This window comes from Geotrypetes seraphini, chromosome 1 (assembly GCF_902459505.1).
Source record: "Geotrypetes seraphini chromosome 1, aGeoSer1.1, whole genome shotgun sequence".
Taxonomy (NCBI): Eukaryota; Metazoa; Chordata; class Amphibia; order Gymnophiona; family Dermophiidae; genus Geotrypetes; species Geotrypetes seraphini.
In genome coordinates, this window is record NC_047084.1 from 192,651,170 (window position 1) to 192,672,138 (window position 20,969).

At 41.8% G+C, this 20,969-nt stretch overlaps 1 protein-coding gene across 5 annotated transcripts in view; it reads left to right on the forward strand.

Annotated features, from left to right (window-relative positions):
• Window positions 1-20,969, forward strand: part of TENM3 (teneurin transmembrane protein 3) — a 2,583,516-nt gene that overhangs the window by 2,424,128 nt on the left and 138,419 nt on the right. For all 5 annotated transcript variants that reach the window (XM_033942956.1, XM_033942961.1, XM_033942964.1 and 2 more), the window contains one exon: window positions 14,580-14,829. In XM_033942956.1, coding sequence (XP_033798847.1) covers window positions 14,580-14,829 — 250 coding nt within the window. The remainder of the gene's footprint in view (window positions 1-14,579; window positions 14,830-20,969) is intronic.

Below are 20,969 nucleotides of genomic sequence, written 5' to 3' on the forward strand. Positions count from 1 at the left end.
CAGTATGCTAACTTGGATTATTCTTCTAATGAAAATTATAGAACTCAACCATTTCAAAAAAATAATTGTGCATGATTGTCATAAATGATGTAATCATGTGGGGGTAACATAAGAGGATTTTAGATTTAATTAATACATTCTTAATCAGTATGTTATTATCATACAGTCTTATTTACACGATATTACTTCAGTTTTGCCAAAGCCAGTTTCATTCTCTCTGCTTTCATGTTGTAAGGTTGCCTAGTTACTGTCGGGACACAGTGCTTCAGCAATATAGCGTTCTTTATTGTTCCTCCAGACCAATATAGATGGATGGGTTTATGCTCCTCTGCCAGCAGGTGGAGACTAAGAACACACTGAATTCTTACACTACTACTATTTAATCAGAAACGTCGGAATGCTGCATGGTTTGGGGGGCCCAGGAACTCTGCCCTAGCCCTGGTGGAACCCTACAGCGCAGGCACAGCCTCTTCCCAGCACCCAACTCCCCACCCACCTTCTCCCGGTGTTGCAATTGTAAGTCTTCAGGCAGCCACTGCGCAGCATCAATGAAAAGGCCTGCCCCAGAAGTAGAATGAAGTGCTCTGGGGCAGGCATGCTCATTGACGCGGCAGCTGCCTGAAGATTTAATTTAGAATACCAGGAAGTGGGTGGGAGGGTGGTCACCTGGTGGCTAGGGCCTGTTTCCGCTGGTAGATCAGGAGGTGACTAAGATTGAACTAGGCTCTTCTTATCTTTCAGACGCCATGTACGACTTGTTGCACGCTTCGGCTAAGTCAATGGCATTGATGATGGCTACTTAGACGTATGTTATAGCTCCGTGGTTGGCAGACATGGCTTCTAAATCCAAGCTCAGTAAGTTTCCCTTTATGGGTTCTTTTCTTTTTGAGGAGAAATTGGACAAGCTGGTTCAGAGTTTGGTGGACTCTAATATGTCTCACTTACCAGAGGACAAACCTCGCCAGTCAGCTAGAGGGGGTCTGGGCCAAGATAGTCTTTGGGAGTTTTGCCAGTATAAACCTGGTCGAGTATCTTCAGTGGGAGCTTCCTCCTGCTGTTGTTTCTTCCAGCGGATGCAGTCCTTTCAGGGTGCTTACTAGGGAGGCCAGGACCCATCATCTGCCAATCACCCTGCCCAAAGACGGTGCTTGGGTCCTTCCTCCAGTTCAGCTTGGTGCCCACTTATGGGAGTTTAACTAGGGGTGGACTGAGATCACGACGGAACAGTGGGTCCTGGAAGTCATTTGAGTCAGGTATGCTCTTGAGTTCAACCAGCCCTTGTCAGATCTTGTTCTCTCTTCCCCTTGTGAAGCCTCTTGTATTAAGTGAGCGTTTTGTCAGCCTCTTCAGTGGTTGATGGAGTTCAAGGCAGTGGTTCCTGTGCCTTCGAATTGGGAGGTACTGCTTTTACTTTGTAGTGCTGAAGGGTTCTTTTCATCCAATTCTGGATCTGAAACGTATAAACAGGGAGTTTCAGGTCCCTTCTTTTGCATGGAGACCCTGAAGTCCATGATTTTAGCAATACAGCCTGGGGAATTTCTGACTTCTCTCAACCGACGGAGGCCTATCTTCATAGTCCCATTCGAGACTCCCATCAGAGATTCCTTCGCTTTGCGATTTGGGAAAGCTCTACCAATTCTATATGCTTCCATTTGGTCCAACCATGGCCCTTCATACCTTCACCAAGGTTATTGTGGTTATGGCAGTGATTTTGTGCAAAGAGGGCATCTTGGTGCATCGTTATCTGGATGACTGGTTGATTTATGCGAAGTCCTTGCAGGATAGCTCCCGAGTCACAGCATGTGTCATGGAGTTGCTGCAGTCATTTGATTGGGTGGTCAACCTTTCCAAGAGTCAGTTGACTCCATCTCAATGATTGGAATATCTCATAGTTCTGTTCGACACCACTCTGGGGAGGATGCTCTTTCCTGAGGCCCATGTGGAGAAGTTACAGTCGCAAATTCACTCCCTGCTGGGTTATCGTTGTCCCAAGGCTCAGGAGCTTCATCAGGTCTTGGGCTCAGGCTCATATGCATCCCCTGCAGTATGCTGTTCTTCAGCAGTGGTCTCCGTAGGTTCATAAGCTGGACTGTCCGGTTCCTCTTCGCGGCATCATTCGTCACAACCTGTGCTGGAGGCTTCAGGGAGTGAGTCTGGATCAGCCCCAAAGGACGGTTCTTCTTGCGGATGCCAGTCTCCTTGGCCAGGGAGTCCAGTGTCTCAGTCGTTCAGCTCAGGGCAGCTGGTTGCCAGTGGAGGCCTCCTGGTCGATCAACGTTCTGGAGAACAGGGCCATTCAATTGGTGTTAGCAGCTTTCCAGTCATTGCTGGAGGGCAAAGCAGTGTGGGTTCTCTCTAGCAATGCTGCTGTGGTTGAGTCGTTTGAGCCACATGGGGCAGATGAAAGGAGGGCCCGTATTTTCTGTGCGTGTCTTTGTGGAGTTTTGTTCGCTTCTTCCCAGGCTTGCCGTTCCAAGCAAGGACAGGGTGCAAACAGATTATATAGGGGCGAATAGTGGTATGGATGGACTGGAGGATTCTTGGACCTTTTCAAGATGTCTCTACACTCAAAAGATAGGGAACCACTGATTTTAATAAAGCATGCAGAACCTCTGATTCATATAAAATGCTAAGAATCATCCTTTTATGTTGACATTTGTGCACCTAGATTTCTGTTCATTAGTATTATTATTAGTGGCCAGCAGTACAATGGTTGAACACCTATTACAATTGTTCTATACACTTGATTGGCTTGAATAATTTGGTGTCTTTACTGCATGTTAATAGTAGAATGAATCAACTGATTTGCTAATACAGTGTTCTACTCATTTCCCATTGACCGTTGTATTTGCTTCCAGCAACAATTTGGTTTGTCAGCAAGTGCAATGTTTATGAGGACAGATATAATAGCTGCCAAGAAATGCTGCTTTGCATTTAACTGCAGGGATCCATCACAGTAACATCTCATTGGTTCTGAATCACACGTGCATGCCAGGGGTGATGGGTAGGACTTGTCCTTACTATCTGCCTTGAGCCACAAAATTATTTCACATTCTTTTCCAATGAATTTAGAATCAATTTCTCACCAGTCCTACATAGCAAGTTAAAAGGTCATCAATCACCCGTTCTTACAGACATTTTAGAAGACAATTGAATACCTATCTTTTTCTAAGCACTTGACAGACTAACTAACCATTTTATTTTATGTTGGGATTTAGAGAAAGAAATGATGGTTATGGTGGACTAGATGGGCCATTTGGCTTTTATCCACCATCCTGTTCCTATAGGCAAGTGGGATCTCTCGGTTAGAGAGATAGATAATGGCTACCACAGATGGGCAGACTAGATGGGCCACTTGGCCTTTTGTCTACCGTCATGTTTCGATTAGACAAATAAGATTTTCCGAAGAAAGAGTTGATGGTTACTGCACATGGGCAGACTAGATGGAATAGAGGGGCAGAATAGATAGGCTGCTCGGCCTTTACCTGCCATCGGGTGTCTATTAGGCATGAGGAATCTCTCGGGGGAGAGAAAGAGATCAGATTGGACCTTTATCCGTCATCATGTTTCTATTAAACTAAACTAAACCTTAAGTTTGTATACCGCATCATCTCCATAAAGATAGGGCTCGGCATGGGTTACAAGTAATTCAATAAATGAGGGAAGGACATAATAAGAAATTAGAGGTTATATAAGGACAGGCTAGATAGGACACTTGCCCTTTAATTATTGGGGTGAAAGAGATAATGGTAGTGTGGATAGGCAGACTAGGCTTTTATATCTCGTTATGTGGCTATCCAACCTATTTAACCTAAACAAACCCCTTCAGTTTGCATACCGCATCATCCCCATAAAGATAGAGTTCGGACAGATGGGACCTTTATTCGTTGTCATATTTCTATTAGCCATGTGGGCTCTCTCGATAATTTACTACAGATGGGTAGACTTTTTATCTGCCTTAAGCTTCTATTAGGTTATATGTTTCTATTAAACAGGTGGGACCCCTTGGAGAGAGAAGCAGAATGGTTACTGTGATAATTTACTACAGATGGGTAGACTTGGCCACTTGGCCTTTCATCTGCCTTAGGCTTCTATTAGTTTATATGTTTCTATTAAACATGTGGGATCCCTCGGAGAGAGAAGCAGAATGGTTGCTGTAGATGGGCTAGTTCGCCTTTATCTGCCATCATGTCTTTTAATTATTTGTGGGTGTGCGATCATGTAGGGGCGATTCATATATAGAAAGCCATCCACGGATATAACGGTCGTAGCCTTTTCTACATCGAAATATTTCGCTTAATTGTGGCAAGGGCTCCATAGCATGTCCTTTGCCAGTGGCTTTGTTGGACGGTACGAGCAACACAGAAAAACCAGCTCAGGTGAAGCGAGGTACAACATTCACATGATGTTAGAGTGTCACGGCAGATGTGGTGGTGTTTTTTGAAATGCATAAAGGATGAAATGAGGTCAGTTAAAGTGGTCTGGCTATATTATAAGTTAGCTAGTATTTCGGATTAACATTTCTGCAGGCGAAAGGATGTCTGATCTACAGCTAATTGTTACACTGCTTGTAAGACCTAACTTATCCATCACTATGCAGCTTCATATAATTCCTAGTACCCTGCTCAGGGCAGTTCAAGGGGCTATTAGGCTCAGACATGTGCAAGACGTACAGGGACATCAATGTCTTGGGCTAGTTTCACGCTGTCACTTCATTAAGTGGCCACACGAATAAATAGTCTGGTCACCAGTCCAATCGTCAGGTGATCTTGCATTCGGCGGCATGGTTTCTTCCCTAGGACCACGGGTCACTTCCTTCAGCTGGCACTAGGTCTTTCTTTCGACGGCTCACCAGCAGCAGGATTGTTGCCCCTTCGATGACATGCTGCAGGACCTATAGTGCCCCTGCAGTTGACACTGTCATCGGTTAGCCTTCTGGATCAGGTGTCAATGAAGATCCGTTAGAAAAATTGGTTCGGTTTACGCTGAAATTTTGTTCATCCCGTTGAAGATCCGGGTCTTAGTGGAAATTAAACAGGAAATACAGATAACACTTTTCTGAATTAGGTTCTGCTCTTGGTTGAAGATCAGGGGAATTCGGGATTTTGATCCAAGGACTTAATGGAATTCGATCCCTTTCAACCTGGAAGTCCAGATCACACTAGGCTGCCTGATAACACGGTCTTGCATGGGGAATCGGGTTCTTTACACACTTGCTCCTCCTCAATGGCTTGCTTTTCCTGAGATTAAGCACAGGTTCAGTCATAGCTCTCGGGGGATCATCTCGGTAGCATACTTCATGTGTCTTAACAGTTTTAGTTTGGCTTCTCAAGGTTTTCGTCCTCCATGCCTCCTTAAAACCAGAAGGATCCATGATTCTTAAAAAAACCGGATCGCACCATGTCAAAGGGGATCAATTCCTATTTGCCAATGTGGTGATGTCGCTCGCTCAACAGCAGCTTTGGAGGGTGCGTTGTGAGCAATTATTGAGAGCCCAGCGGGCCAATTTTCCGTTATACAAGGGGAGTTGTATTTTAGTCCTCACAAGCTGGAATGTATAGATGTCATCATGTATTAACTGTTTCTTTTCCTCACATAACTTCTCTTTCTTCAGCAGCTACATTGCCATAACACCATCATTTACCACCCATAGTTGTTTGATACCTCATTATCTGAGACCTTTAGAATTGGTGCTTGTACCAGCTCACCAGGTACCGCCACAAAACACGTCCATTACTCAGGAATGTCCAGGAGGTAAGAACGAGCGTCACGAAACAAGATCGACGACTGGATGGTAGCTAGAATCAGGGGGTTTACATTAAGAGGTTTACATTAGGGTTTACATTACCACACGGACGAAGATCAAGGATGGTAGCTAGAATCGGGGATTTACATTAGAGTGTACATTACCACATGGACGAGCGTCACGAATTAAGATCAATGAATGGATGGTAGCTAGAATCGTGTGTGGGGGGTTACATTAGGGTTTAAATTACCACACGAGCTACATTACCAAATGGACGAGCGTCATGAAAGAAGATCAATGAATGGATAGTGCCTAGAATTGAGGGGTTTACATTACCACAGGGACAAGGGTTTACATTACCACACGGACGAGCGTCTCGTTGTCCGGGTGTTTACCAGTTTGGCATTGGTTTAGATATTTATCAGTACATTGGTTTGGACATCAGTCCACTGGTGTGGAGATCAGTCTAGTGGTGGACTAGAAGAAAGCTTTGTTACCTTGTATCAAGGAATCCTGGGTTCGGCTCCCGGGCTGGGATGTTTGCATTTCAGATGTGATATATTTATCAGTACATTGGTCTGAATATATGTATATTTATCACTTCATTGGTGTGGATATATTTATCAGTACATATTTATCAGGACAATTCAAGAGGTGATGTTGCTATGTGTGGGCCGCAGCCATGACACTTGGGGGGAACCCGCGATAAGCGAAGTTTCGTTATCCCGGGTAGTGGAGGGTACCAGGTAGGGGTAATAGGCACAGCATATGAATAACAGAGAAACACCTTCACATAGTTTAAGGAAAAAGGGGCATGTCTCCTTGCTTAGACGGCAGGGAGACCAAGCCATGGTATTCATGGCAAAGTACAGCATATGGAAATGACCCATCCTTGAATGGGCTGGGTCAGGGTGAGCAGTGGGAAGCTTGTACAGCATCCCACAATGTGAACTGATAGAGAGGGATATGCTGTGCACCTGATCATGCGGTTGTTACATTGTATACTAGTAACAGGTGATATGCACATAGAGTGGTATGTTATCTTCATATGTTCAGTCTTGACGTAAGTTGATTACTGTTCATGATTTGTTGTATTGTCCAATTGATTACTGTTCATGATTTATTGTATCATGCAGTTATGGCTGCGGCCAAATAAAATTCCACACTTGTTGACGAACACTGGAGTATTGTCTTGTGATTGACGGTGGGGTGGAGTTAGAGCAACAAGTGCTGAGTGCACGATTTGTTAATTAACTTCAATGGTGCAGTCAATTACCACGCCATTTAAGCTAAATGCTGCCATTTAGCAGCACCTAATGTGGGCATCCTTTATAGAATCTGACCCTAAGGGCTGACATGTTTTATATTTTAAAAATGTATTTTTACCTGATAATGTATATAATGATGTAGTAGTAGTGATAGTTGTTTTTCAAAATTGTATTACTAACTGAAATGTTCGGTCTTACTGTTGTGAACCGCCCAGAACTGCTGGTGGGAGGGTATACAAGAATATAAATTATTATTATTATTATGTGCTAATCAGGTAGCACAAAGTAATATAGATGCGCTTACTGGTTGGCACAGGAATGCCCATTCTCTGTTCCTGACATGCCCCCTCAAAATATTTTTAGTGTGCAGTTAGCCTACACCAGTGGTTCCTAACCCTGTCCTGGAGGACCACCAGGCCAGTCGGGTTTTTGGGAAAGCCCTAATGAATATGCATGGAGCAGATTTGCATGCCTGTCACCTCCATTATATGCAAATCTCTCTCATGCATATTCATTAGGACTATCCCAAAAACCCGACTGGCCTGGTGGCTGTAGCAGTGTGTAATGCAGGGCTGCCCAAGTCCGGTCCTTGAGATCTACTGGCAAGCCAGGTTTTCAGGATATCCACAATGAATATGCATGAGAGAGATTTGCCTGCACTGCCTTCTTGATATGCAAATTTCTCTCATGCATGTTCATTGTGGATATCATGAAAACCTGGCCTGCCAGTAGATCTCGAGGACTGGACTTGGGCAGCCCTGGTGTAGTGCATCCCACAGTAATCCATTTTGTGCTTTATTATATATCTGGATTTATTAAGTGCCTTCTCATGAAGAGATTTGCGCTTTACAATGCATTGAATAGTAATCAAGTATTCTTAAATATTTTCCCTAACTGTCCTGGCAGGCTCACAAACTAACCATGGTACCTGTATTTTTTCCGAAGCCTCATTCTCATCCCGGTGAACAGGCTTTGCATACCTTGGACTATAAACGTGCTTTGGCTTACTATCTTGAACGCACTAAACCTCTAACCCTCTGTTGTAGTTCCTTCCTATTTCTCCTACTGTAAACCGCGTCGAGCTCTACAAACGTGGAGATGATGCGGTATACAAACCTAAGGATTAGATTAGATTAGATTAGATTTATAAATGAGTTGCCCATAGTCACAAGGAGCAGGTTGTAATCAAACTCACAACCTCAGGGTGCTGAGACAGCAGCTCTAACCACTAGGTGACTCCTCTAATTCTTTAGGCCCCTTTGTAACTTCTCACCCACCCCTCCTATTTCTATCCCCAATGCTGAAACACTCAAAAGCAGTACGTACAGAACAGAATAGGGGTCTCTGACCTTGAGACCTCACAGTACTATCAACTAGAGAAGCCACAGTATTCAAATCTTAAGTTAGCTCTTATTTCTGGAGTTTTGCCGTGTTGGCTTTTCTGAGCTGATCTGGGATCCCATACCTATATATTATCTTCATGGAAGCTGTTGTAGCTTCAGGTCACTTTATGCTCACGGAATGAGGTTGTTAGTGAGAGTAGCAGTGGTAGACCCCTCAGACTGAGAGTTTTTAGTGGCAGCATTTCAGGGCTACGAAAAGATAGCAGCATTGTAGAAAATTGTGTTCTAATAACTATATTCAGAATTATTTAAGCAGCATCCTAAACTGTTTCCCATGTTTTATAGCAGACAAGTATGCTTTTCAATGTCTGACATCCTTTTGCATCAGACGCCAGCTGAACACAATTGTGACATGCCACAAGATATATACCAGGGGTCTCAAAATCGCTCCTTGAGGGCCACAATCCAGTTGGGTTTTCAGGATTTCCCCAATGAATATGCATGAGATCTATGTGCATGCACTGCTTTCCGTGCATATTCATTGAGGAAATCCTGAAAACCCGACTGGATTGCGGCCCTCAAGGAGGGACTTTGAGATCCCTGATATATACGGGATGTTGATAAAATATACCTATGAATGTATCCAAAAAAGCTATACAATCAATATTATCATTGAAATTCCTAATTGACACTCTCTCTCCATGTCAGCTGGAAAGCCAATAGCAAAATATAATATAATGTATTGAAAACCAGAAATAATCTTATTACATAGTTACATCAATACTGAGTTTTTGTGTTTTTTTCATTATACACTGATTAAAAGCTTAGCTAAATAGCAGTTCTCCTTTAAGGTATGTATTGATTTTTAAAAGGACAGCATGAAAGGAAAAGGGTTGGGTGCCTAGTACATTACAGGGTATTCAGGCAATCAATATCATGGCACAGATCACCTTCACAGCTTAATGAGAGTATAAATAAACCAAAGAAAGATCCCTTCTAAGACACACAGAAATTTTTTAAGAACCTAACGCTGGCTGTCTGCCTGCCTGCCTTGACTCCTTGCACAATATTAGAACATGCTCTGCACTGTTGTTAGACAACATAATATGACAGCTGATTGTATTTGATCACGCTGAAATTCTCTTTCCTAGCTGCAGAGTGCTGTTAAATAGAGATGTGTACCGTTTGGAGGCAAAAATTACATTGTAAAATGTCATTACCTTTTTAATTAAGCTGTGTGCAAGGAAAGCTCTCTCTTCTGGTGGGTTTTTTTTTTAACACTTACTTGTTTTCTGTAAACTAGTTTCTGATAATGCTTGTCAGCTGAACCTACATGTGCATCTCTAGAGAGAATTTGGAGGGGAAATTTATTAAAGCCCTTATTTTGTCCATATTTTTTTGTTTCTTTCTTTGCTACAGATATCCCTGAACTTTTTCTTCATTTCAAACATTCTAGTGGTCCTTTGGATCTCATTCATACTTTTTTTTTTTTCCTTTCTTGCTACATGCTATTATTACCTCTTAGTTCCTATTCCTCTAACCTAGGGGTCTCAAAGTCCCTCCTTGAGGGCCGCAATCCAGTCAGGTTTTCAGGATTTCCTCCATGAATATGCATGAGATCTATGTGCATGCACTGCTTTCAATTCATATTCATTGGGGAAATCCTGAAAACCCAACTGGATTGCGGCCCTCAAGGAGGGACTTTGAGATCCCTGCTCTAACCATTCCAGACCTTTATTTGATGCTTTGCCTTTTTCTGCCTCAGTTTCATCACTACTGCTATTTATCATTTCTATAGCATTGAAAGGTGTAATCAGCGCTGTACATTCAACATGCTTACAAGAACTTACAGTCTAATTAGGACAGACAAAACAAATGGAGCAGATATGGGTTGGGGAGTTTCTTGCAGAGAGAATGATAAGTATCGTACAGTGTGTGGTAGAAGTTGAAAGCAGTCTTGAAAAAGTGGGCTTTTAGCTTGGATTTGAAGACTGCTAGAGACGGAGCTTGATGCATTGACTCAGGCAGTCTATTCCAGACATACAGTGCAACAAGATTCTAAAGTTGGCAGTGGAGGAGAAGGATGTGGATAATTACATTACATTACATTGATAATTACATTACATTACATTTTCTTCCGCCATTACCTTGCGGTTCAAGGCGGATTACATAAGAGGTTATCTGGACATTTCCAGAAGTGTTACAGAGTTGAGCGGGTTACTTTGTGGGATTGAAATGCTTCCTGCGGTGTTAGTTTGTCCTGATGGATTTCTTGAATAGCAGGGTTTTTATTTCTTTTCTGAAAGTTTTGTAGTCTGGTGTCATGATTGGAGAGTTAGTGGTTTAGTTTCGCTGCCTGCGTGGACAGTAGGACTTACCAAATGAATGGACTGCGTGGACTTACCAAATGAACGGAGTTCGGGGGGGGGGGGTGGAGCAAAGGGGGAGATAAAGTGAAGAGAGATATTAAGGGGCTACAGAGTGAATGCACTTGTACTGTAAGTCATAGACTTATTTCATTTCAAGCTGAATTAAGAGAAAAAAAGTTTAGTTTAAATTCTTTATTGATTTTTAATCAAAAACAATGTCATACAAATAAAAGAACAATAGGTATTACATACATTACACTAATTCATGTTCAGGTAACATTAAATATAATCATTTAATTGTTAGTTCTGCATCTTATCAACACTTTAGGAAATTATCGAAAACCTACTTATATGATAAATTTCTATAATTATAATTTTTTGTACTTCATTGTAATTGTTCAGTCTCTGAATTGTGAACTGCATAGAACTGGATGGTATTGCGGTATACAAATAAATTCCATGTTATCTTATGTTAAGAGGAGTTTGAACTGTATTCGGAAATGGATGGGGAGCCGATGAAGTGACTTGAGAAAGGTAATGTGAGTATGGCAGCTCTGGAGGAATATAAGTCGTGCAGCAGAATTTTGAATGGATTGAAGAACAGAGATAGTTGAGTGGACATGAAAGAAGGAAGTTGCAGTAATCTAAGCGAGAGGTGATAAGAGAATGGATAAGGGTTTTGGTAGTGTGCTCAAAAAGGAGAGGTTGGATTCTGGTAATATTATAGAGGAAAAAACGACAGGCTTTAGTGGTTTGTTGGATCTGAGTGAAGAAAGAGAGAGAGTAGTCAAAGATGACCCCGAAATTGGGATCTGTCAAGAATGGGAGGAGGAGAGTGTTGTCCACAAAAAGAGAAAATGGGGAAAGGGGGAAGTGGGTTTAGGTAGAAAGATAAGGAGTTCAGACTTAGCCATATTCAATTTTAGATGGGACATCCAGGTGGCAGTGATGGACAGGCAAGCTGAGACTGGGACCTGGTTTCCTGTAGAGATATCTGGAGTGAAGAGGTAGATCTGGGAGTCGTTGGCATAGAGGTGATACCAGAAAAACCATGGAAGACAATCAGTGCACCAAGGGAGTGGGTATAAAAAGAGAAAAGGAGAGGTCCCAAGACAAAGCCTTGAGATACACCAGTTGATAGAGGGATAGCAGTGGAGGAGGAAGATTAACCATTGCATATATTGAATGTGTGATGAGAGAGGTAAGAAGAAAACTAGGCGAGAACAGAGCCCTGAAATCCCAGATAGTGGGTATGGAGGATGAAAGAAGACGTGCAGTTTCCTGTTCAGTGATTTCAGAAAGGGAGGAAAAGGTGGCAGGATTGATGGAAGGAGAATGGGGAGAAAGCGATTTTTGTCGTAGAAAGGGAGAAAGTGAAGGGGAGATTGGAGGTGAGGGCATTTTTGAGTAGAGAAGTTAGTGGCAAAGAGGCAGCAAATGTTGGAGCTAAGTGAGTTAGTTAAATGGTTGTAGTGTTCTTGTTTGGCAAGTAAGAGGGCAGACTGGAAGGATGTCAGCAGTAATTTGAAGTGCATGAAGTCAGAATGTGTGTGGGATTTAAACCACAGACATTCAACAGATCAGGCACAGGAGCACAAGTATTGAATATTGGAGTCAGCTGGAGCTGGGATTTGGCACGCCTTAAACAATATGAAATGGGAGAAGCGAGGGTGGCTAGAACAGAGGAGAGAATGGTGTTATAGGAGAAGACAGCTTCATTGTCAGACTTATATAACATAGTATTTTCAGAGAGGAATGAGGCAGTGGTGAAGAGGGTGCCAGGGTCAATAGCCTGAAGGTTGTTAGTGACTGACAGAGTACTGGGGGGAGGGAAAGATTATGAATTGTGAATGTTATCAGATGGTCGTAGAGTGGAAGAGTTGAGATGCAGAAATTGGTGATAGAGCAGTTGGAGGAGAAGACAAGGTCAAGGCAGTGCATAGGGATGGTAGAACAGAGATGGAGATTGAATGATGATGTTACAGTAAGAAACCTGGAAGTGTAGGAGTCAATGGGATCATCAGCATGAATGTTGAAGTCACCAAGGATGAGAGAAGGAGATGAGGGTTTGAGAAAGAAGGAGAGCCAGGAGTCAAGTGAGAAAGGAAGAAAGACTTATCAGAGGGTCAGTAAATGACTGCAACTCGGCAAGGTAGAGAAGCAAATAGATGGCTGGAGTGGACTTCAAAGGAGGGAGAGCAGTGAGATTGATGTGGGAGAAGGGGTTGATATCTACAGGAGGGTGAAAGCAACGAGAAGAGAAGGGATATAATTGGAGGTATTACATTATGGCCTGCATGAGTAGAATGAGAATTGACTAGGAGAACCAGGATTGGGATATATCCAGCAGAGAGCAAGAGAAGGAGCAAGGGAGTACGGACAAGAGTGGGACTAGCATTTTGACAGAACCAGAGATGAGATGTGCTCAGATAGTTGGGGAAAGTTGAATGAGAGGAAGAAAGTGGTAGATTATCAGAGTTGAGAAGAAAGTAGGAGACAAAAGGAAAGAAGAGGTGATGAATTTGGAAGGTAGGTTATAAGGTTTTGAGAAATGCAGTGGTTTGAGATAGGAAAAGAGATTGGGGAGAGTTAGCATCAGGAAGATGGTGTGTAATGGAAATAGTTAAAGAGGAAGAGACAATAAAACATTAATAAGATCAATTTAAGTTAGAAGGTCCTTTCACATTTGGCATGTCTAGTCAATATCTTTAACATGGCAAGTAACCCCCATACGCAATGATGCTTAGCTAATGATTGAGCTTCCATTAATGTTGGAATTAGTTAAACTGTCTTGAACCATCATTATCCTGGTGTTTTAAAGCTATACAGCCCGGTGACTTTAATCCACTATTACCCGCTATGGTTCACACAAAGGGGCTACACAAAGGGTAATTTGGCACAGCTCTTCAACTGCTCCTCAGCTTTCTTGTAGGGGTGGTTTCTGAGGCTGTTGATGTCATGGAGTGGAACTTAGTCCACCTTTGCAAGGATTATAGCATGGCGCTTAGCGGTACTTAACATTTAAGTGGATGTTTCTATGGGTGGAGCACGACTTTGGCGCCACGAAGTGTGATTCTCCAAAAACTTAGGCACCTGAAATGAAGGCCTTTAAAACCCTTGTCTACATTTCTGTTGCCTAAGTTTTTTACATAGGCGCCACTGGGCATGATTCTGTAAACGACGCCGTAGCATGATTGGCACGCTGCTCCACCATTTTTCTAGATGCAGGCCAATGTAGACACCGTTTACAGAATCCGGGCGTTAACTGCCTATAAAAGACATGGCAGTAAGGGCTCACACACTAATTGCCTCATGCTAATTTTGAAATTAACATGCGTCCATTAGTAGTAAAAAAAAAAAATTACCTCCATTGTAGAGCCACGCTACAAAGTAGCCTCAGTGTGCAGGAAACCCACGCGTTAAAAACAGCGCAGGCTGCTTTTTATCATGGCTTTGTAAAAGGGTCCCGATGGGAAATAGTAGTCACAGCTTTTCAAATTTTGCCCATTTTTTCTCTTTGTCCGATGTTTACTTGGCTGAGGACTTGGCTTACCAGTTGGGTTTCCAGGACCCCCCACAATGAATATGCACTGCCTCCATTCTGTGCAAATCTATCTCATGCATATTCACAGTGGGTGTCCTGAAAACCCAACTGGATGGATGTGTCCCAAGGACTGGGTTGAACACCTCTGGTTTTAAACTGATGATCGTGAAAATGAAAGACCTACCAAAAATAAATGTAAACGTTCATAGCCATATTCCTACTGTTGGAGTGCATTGTGTTTTGCTGTTAATAACTGTCATGCCTTGCAAGCTATACTGATTTTGGTGGGGAAATTTCTTTTTCTGTTAGGTATCCTCTACCAAGGGAATGGGGAGAATCAATTTATATCTCAACAGCCCCCGGTTATTAGTACCCTTATGGGCAATGGCCGAAGACGCAGCATCTCATGTCCGAGTTGCAATGGTCAAGCAGATGGCAATAAGCTTCTGGCTCCTTTTGCCTTAGCTTGTGGAATAGATGGTAGCTTGTATGTTGGAGATTTCAACTACATTCGACGGATATACCCATCAGGAAATGTAACTAGCGTTCTTGAACTAAGGTAAGTAAATTGTTTTGGCATTCTAAAATTTTTTTTTTTTTAACTTTTACATTTGGTATGCTGGATTGCTCTAGCCAGAAGAGGCCTGATCATGATCTCTGTCATGATGATGAGGTGCATTGTAAAAGTGATGTACTCATTTCCTTGGTAATATGTCTGGAAAATCCACCTAAATGATGGCTCATGCTGATTTAAGTAAAGGGTTCAGATTTATAGGAATTTTTTTTTTTTTTGGGGGGGGGGGTCCTATAGAGCTCAAAAGCATATGAGTGGATTTATTTCCCAGTGCTTTATTAGTGACTGGCTACAGGACCTCATACAAATGTGGCTCATCCATGCACAGGTTACAGGTAGAAAGTCGAAATGCTTTTTTTTAATGTATGTCCAAAGAGAATAATCTGCCCTGTTTCCTCACAGTGTTGGTACTTCCAATAAAATCTCTCAACTGCAGTTCCAGTTCCAGTAGCCTACCCCTGGCTTGGCTACACTCTTGGCTAACTTCCTTTATTATAACCACAGTTCTAATAGCCAAGGGATAATTAGGCTACCTTGAAAGCCTTCAGTTATCTCACTTGTGATTACACAATCCGAGAATCCTTGGAGTCATAAACACAAGATTAGGGCCACTCCTTTTTCCTGAAACTCTCCCCAGGTACTGCAGCCAAGCCAGAACTCCTTGAGAGAATTCTTGCTCAGGCTTCTCCTGGGGAACTCTTTTCCTCGGGGTCTCCCTGTTCCATTCTGCTCCAGGGCATTTAACCCACTTCCAGTCTGAGCTCCACACCTCTGATTCAGCCTCTGACAGGGCAGGTTAGCATCACCTGCCGTGTGGTGCTACATCAATGAGGGAGTGATGTTGAGGAAACCTTCCACTTTACCACTCACTCCATCACAGGGAACATTTTTTAAAAAGGGATAAAGGATAAGGGACTATTTTGTATCATCTAGAACTTAAAATTTCTGGGCTATTTATCCAAAGAGAAACCTGTTGAACAGATATACAAAGGGCTCCTTTTAAAAAGCTGCAATAGCGTTTTTAGCACGCACAGAATTTTAGCATGCACTAAACCTGCGCTACGTGGCTAGAATTAACGCCAGCTCAATGCTGGCGTTAGTATCTAGCGCGCGCGCTAAATTGCCACTCGCGCCAGATGCTAATGCCAGCATTGAGCTGGTGTTAGTTCTAGCCGCGTAGCGCAGGTTTAGCGCGCGCTAAAATTCTGTGTGCGCTAAAAACGCTATCGCAGCTTTGTAAAAGGAGCCCAAAGTATATTCCCATGAGACACAAAATAGGAAAAACCCTTTCACATGCTCAGCCGTTGATGTGTTGCCTGGTTTGTGTTCTTATGTCATGAAAACATCATGAGTTAATGTGGTTAATATTTGAATTCACTTACATATGTACAAATAAAATCCACATACCGTTTGAAAGTGATACGTTTTCTCTGCACTAGCAACAAATTTGTGGCTAGCTATTGAGAATGTCTTTCGTTTTCTCTGATCTTTTAGCATGAGGGAAGTTTAATGCTCAGAACTGAATATACTGTATAGCTAAAAAAAAAAAAAAATCACCAGCAATTTGTTCATTTTCATTTCCTCTGATGCAGCAAATTTTCTGAGACTGCTTTGATCTTCTAGTCTTGAGAAAAAGAAATGGCTCGGGCAATATTTCCGTGCAAAGAATGGGTTGTGAACCATCTCAGTAATATTGCTAAAATATATAGAAATGTAGTATGCATGTTTTTCACATTTTTTTTATTTAAAAGTTTATTTGAAATATAAGAGTATCAGTAAGAACACAAAATATATTCTCAGCATAAAATTTGTTTAAAAAAATTACAAAATTAAACAATGTAACTGAAATTTAACTTGCTCTAGTGATACTACACTGTTAAAATGTTTTAATATTGAAGTTATAGGGCTCCTTCTACTAAGGGCTCCTTTTACAAAGGTGCGCTAGGGCCATAACGCACGCAATAACGTGCGTTAAATTCCCAAACGTGCTAGCCACTACCGCCTCCTTTTAAGGAGGCGTTAGATTTTCAGCTACCGTGCACTATAGCACACGGTAATTTTGTGCGTGCGCTAAAAGCCCTAGCGCACCTTTGTAAAAGGAGCTCCAAGGTGCGCTAGCGTTTTTAGCGCACGCAGAAGATTAGCGTGAGCAAAGCCTATGCTAAACAGAAAATCCTAAAGCAAACTCTGTGGAGGCGTTAGCGTCTAGCGTGCGCGATAAAACCGCTAGCGTACCTTAGTAAAAGGAGCCCATAGTGGTACTTTGGAGTTTTAGCGGATTTCATCCAGAGAGAATGAAATGCATTGCTACTTCCTAATCTTTGGATTACTCATTTTTTAGTTCAGTCTAGAGACTTTTCTATTTAGTAAACTCAATTATGACAAAGAACTTGGATCCTATTTTATTTATTATTAGTGAAACCTGTTACTATGCAAATTGATTTTCATTCATTATTTGCTTTTTTTCACATAATTTTCATTCTGTGTGTTGCGGTTTGCTTTTTGTTATGACTACTATGTTGTCTGCTATGATCACTATGGCCCAGATTCTCTAACCGGCGCCCAAACTCAGTAAAAAAAAAAAAAAAACAAGCCACCATTGAAATAATGCTTTTAACTGATTTTCAGGGTGCCTACTGGCACCTAAAAAATTGGCACCAGAATTGCACCTCCGTAGGTGCTTTATGCCGCCTAACACCACTCTGTGTGCGGCTAACTCCGGAAGTGGTTTTAGGCAGCCTAAAGCACCTACAAAGGTACAAGGCACATCATAGGTAGGCGCCAGGAATGCAGGCCAGGAAAACCCCGGCCTACATTCTCGGCACCTACCTTTGCCAGAGACATGATTGGCACGCAATCAGTGGCCACTTTTAAGGCAGCCACCGAGAACAGCGACAGTTACAGAATCCGGGCCTATGTAATTATTGGGCCATTGTGAAGTACCTTCTGTGGATGAAGGTCTTTTTTTATAAACCCTGTTAATGCTTATGGTGAAGAGCAGGTTATCAGAGAATAAAATGGAAACGGAAAATGTGTGCAACAATATTTTAGTATTTTAAACACTAATGTGTTAACAAATTATATTAGGACGCACAACATATAATATGTTCATATAATGATTCAAAATGTTGTGTGATCATGGCACCGAGGTACCCCCCCCTCTTCAAACCCAGCTTGCATCCAAAAAGAGGGCTGGTCTCAGCGTGGCTGCACTTTTCAAGGCTGTATTGTTTGTTCCCCTGATGAGCCAAACATTGGTGAAAAAAAGTCGCTTGTTGGGAAGATTGGAGAAGACGTGACAGCATTGGAGTTCAAGTCATCTTTTGTCAGCTAAGTCCTTGAACATGCCTCCGGGTGACTTTGCCCTTTTCTAAACCTGAGCTGTTCTGTGAGGGAGTTTTTTACCAGTGGTTTTATACTGCTACATTAGTCTGAGGCTTTTTCTCCATCTTTTTGGGTGCATGCTGGGTTTGAAGAAGGGGGTACCTCGGTGCCATGATCACACAACATTTTGAATCATTATATGAGTATTTTAAACATGTCAAGCCGCATTTAAGTTTGCCCTGCTGCATAGTTTTGCGACATGGAATGCATGTAAGTTTTGAAGCTTGAAATTTAGAAAGAATCAATTTATTTTACTGTTAACCCAGGTTATTAGTAAGTGGGTCTTATTGAATAAAATGGAACCTGTACTAAAGTAGCACAAGTTAGTGGTAAAATAACCAAATCTTAATGGTAGCCCACATCAATAAATATGCCCTATCTGAAGATATGTCACAGAATTAGTTAGCGGAAGAAAGTATTAAACTCACATTCAAGGATTTCTAATGTGTATTACTTTATTCAAACCACTAAACTACAGAGCTTTCATATGCAAGTTGTTTTAAATTGTTACATTAGCTCACTTATCTTTGCATTTCCTAAGCTGCAGCATATACTGAGAAAAACGCAGGATCAGGAGTTCGTAACGTTCATGTATTTTGCAGGCAGACCCATCTAGATTTTAGCTTATTTCAACAATTACTAACAGGTCCTTCTAGCAAGCGCTGCTCAGCAGTGCAGCTTTGTAAAAGCCTGCCTAGGTTTGTCGTGTGTTAGTTTTCACTGCAAATAATGTGCAAATTATGAGGTAATTTTATAATTGTGTGGATGCAAAAATAGCACACACAAATTTGTCCTTGTGCAGATACTTATGAAGAAAAAGCTGTGTGCATATTACTTCTTTAATAATTACCCCAGGGAATTTATGTGTACAGTGTCACACTGAAAATTCCCTTGTTAATTGGCTGTATTTTGTAAGCAAGGCATATAAATGCAAACCCCCTCCCCAGCACCCCCTTCCCCCAGAAAAAAAAAATCTGAATATATCTATCAACATATTGTTACTTATAATGACTGGGGTTGCCATTCAGCAAATTACATATAATTGGAAGGATTGGAGGAGACTAAATTACAGTTTTTGGTGGAACTCTTTGTGCCATATCTATAAAATGGAAAGATTTATTGCAGTACAAAGAGGGTATTTCAATAAATTTCAGGATGTGTGGAAACCATTAGCAAAATTTTGTAAGGATTAGTTGAAAATGTTTCCCTTTAATGTATCAATTAATTTGGGTAGGGTGAGGGATATTTTATTAATATGTTTTTTATATGATTATGGAATATATGGTAGGGAGGGGTGGGAAGGGGGAGGGATAAAAAATTTATGTACTGTACAAATGATAAAATGTTAAATGATATATTTATTGTTAATGTGATTGAATATATATATATATATATATATACATTTAATGTAATTTTGAAAATGAATAAAGAATTTAAAATAAAAAAAACATATTGGGAGGGAAGGTGTATAAAAATGTAATTCTGTTTGTAAAACAATGTTTTACCACAAGGAAATGCCTTTTAAAATTGTCTTCATAACGGATAAAAATGCCAAAGCATTTGTTTATCAACTTTTTTATGAGGTCAATATTCAAACATGATGTCCATTGACATTCACTCTTAGGCTTCCTTTTTGGAAACTGCGATAGCAGTTTCTAGCGCAGGGAACCGCGCTGCTCTGGACGCTCATTGAGTTTCTATGAGCGTCGGGAGCAGTGCGGCTCTCCGCGCTAGAAACTGCTATCATAGTTTCGTAAAAGAGAGGGTAAGTATATGCATAGATGGCCTCATTTTCAGCGTGTTGCACACTTGAGCAGTCCCATTTTAAACAGGTTGTATAATTAGGAACTGAGATGTACAGGTCAGTGCATCTTAAGTTTTAGCAGTATCTTCAAACAGAATCTTCCAAAATAAAACCTTTTCTAAACTATAGGAGAAATGGGCATTTTATTCACCAAGTGCATGCAGAATGAGCATCCTTTTAGAAAAATTAATGTGTATAATATTGAGGGGTTGAAAGCCAGGTATTTTCTGATGCCCGTCACAGTGACCAGTTTCTCTTGCCAGTTTTGCATTTGTGGGAAAGAGGGGACAAAAACCAGTGAAAGATTAAGGGGGAAAACCCACCAAATCCTTCCAGTGGAGTGCTTGCTGCTCCAAAGCAGCTGTTTATGAAATCTTTCACTTGCTTAGTAGTAAGTGTATCTCACTATGTCAGTCTTATAGGATACAGACATTTAGAACCAAATTCTGTAAAGGACGTCTGAAAATTAGGTGTCGTTTAGACATCCAGCAGGAAAATGCTGAGTGTGATTCTATAATGCATAGACATACTATAGAGAATATGCTCAGTGCCACTCAGTGAGTCTATATACAGTACTTCCCCAAAATTTGTGTGGGTTCCATTCCAGGAATCCCCGCGAATCTTGAAAAACCACGTATATGGTTTTTCGTGGGGGAGACTGGAGAGGGCAGCGGGAGAGGCAGGAGAGAGCAGCCAGAGCACCGGCAAGTGAAGGAAATCACTCGCTGTATGCTCCGACCGCCTCTTCCTGCACTAAAGTCGGGCCTTACCAATCAGGAGCTGCTTTGACACGCAGCTCCTGATTGGTAAGGCCCGACTTTAGTGCAGGAAAAGGCGGTCGGAGCATACAGCGAGTGATTTCCTTCACTTACTGGTGCTCCGGCTGCTCTCTCCTGCCTCTTCAGCTGTCCTCTTCTGGTCTGCGGTCGCAGTTGGA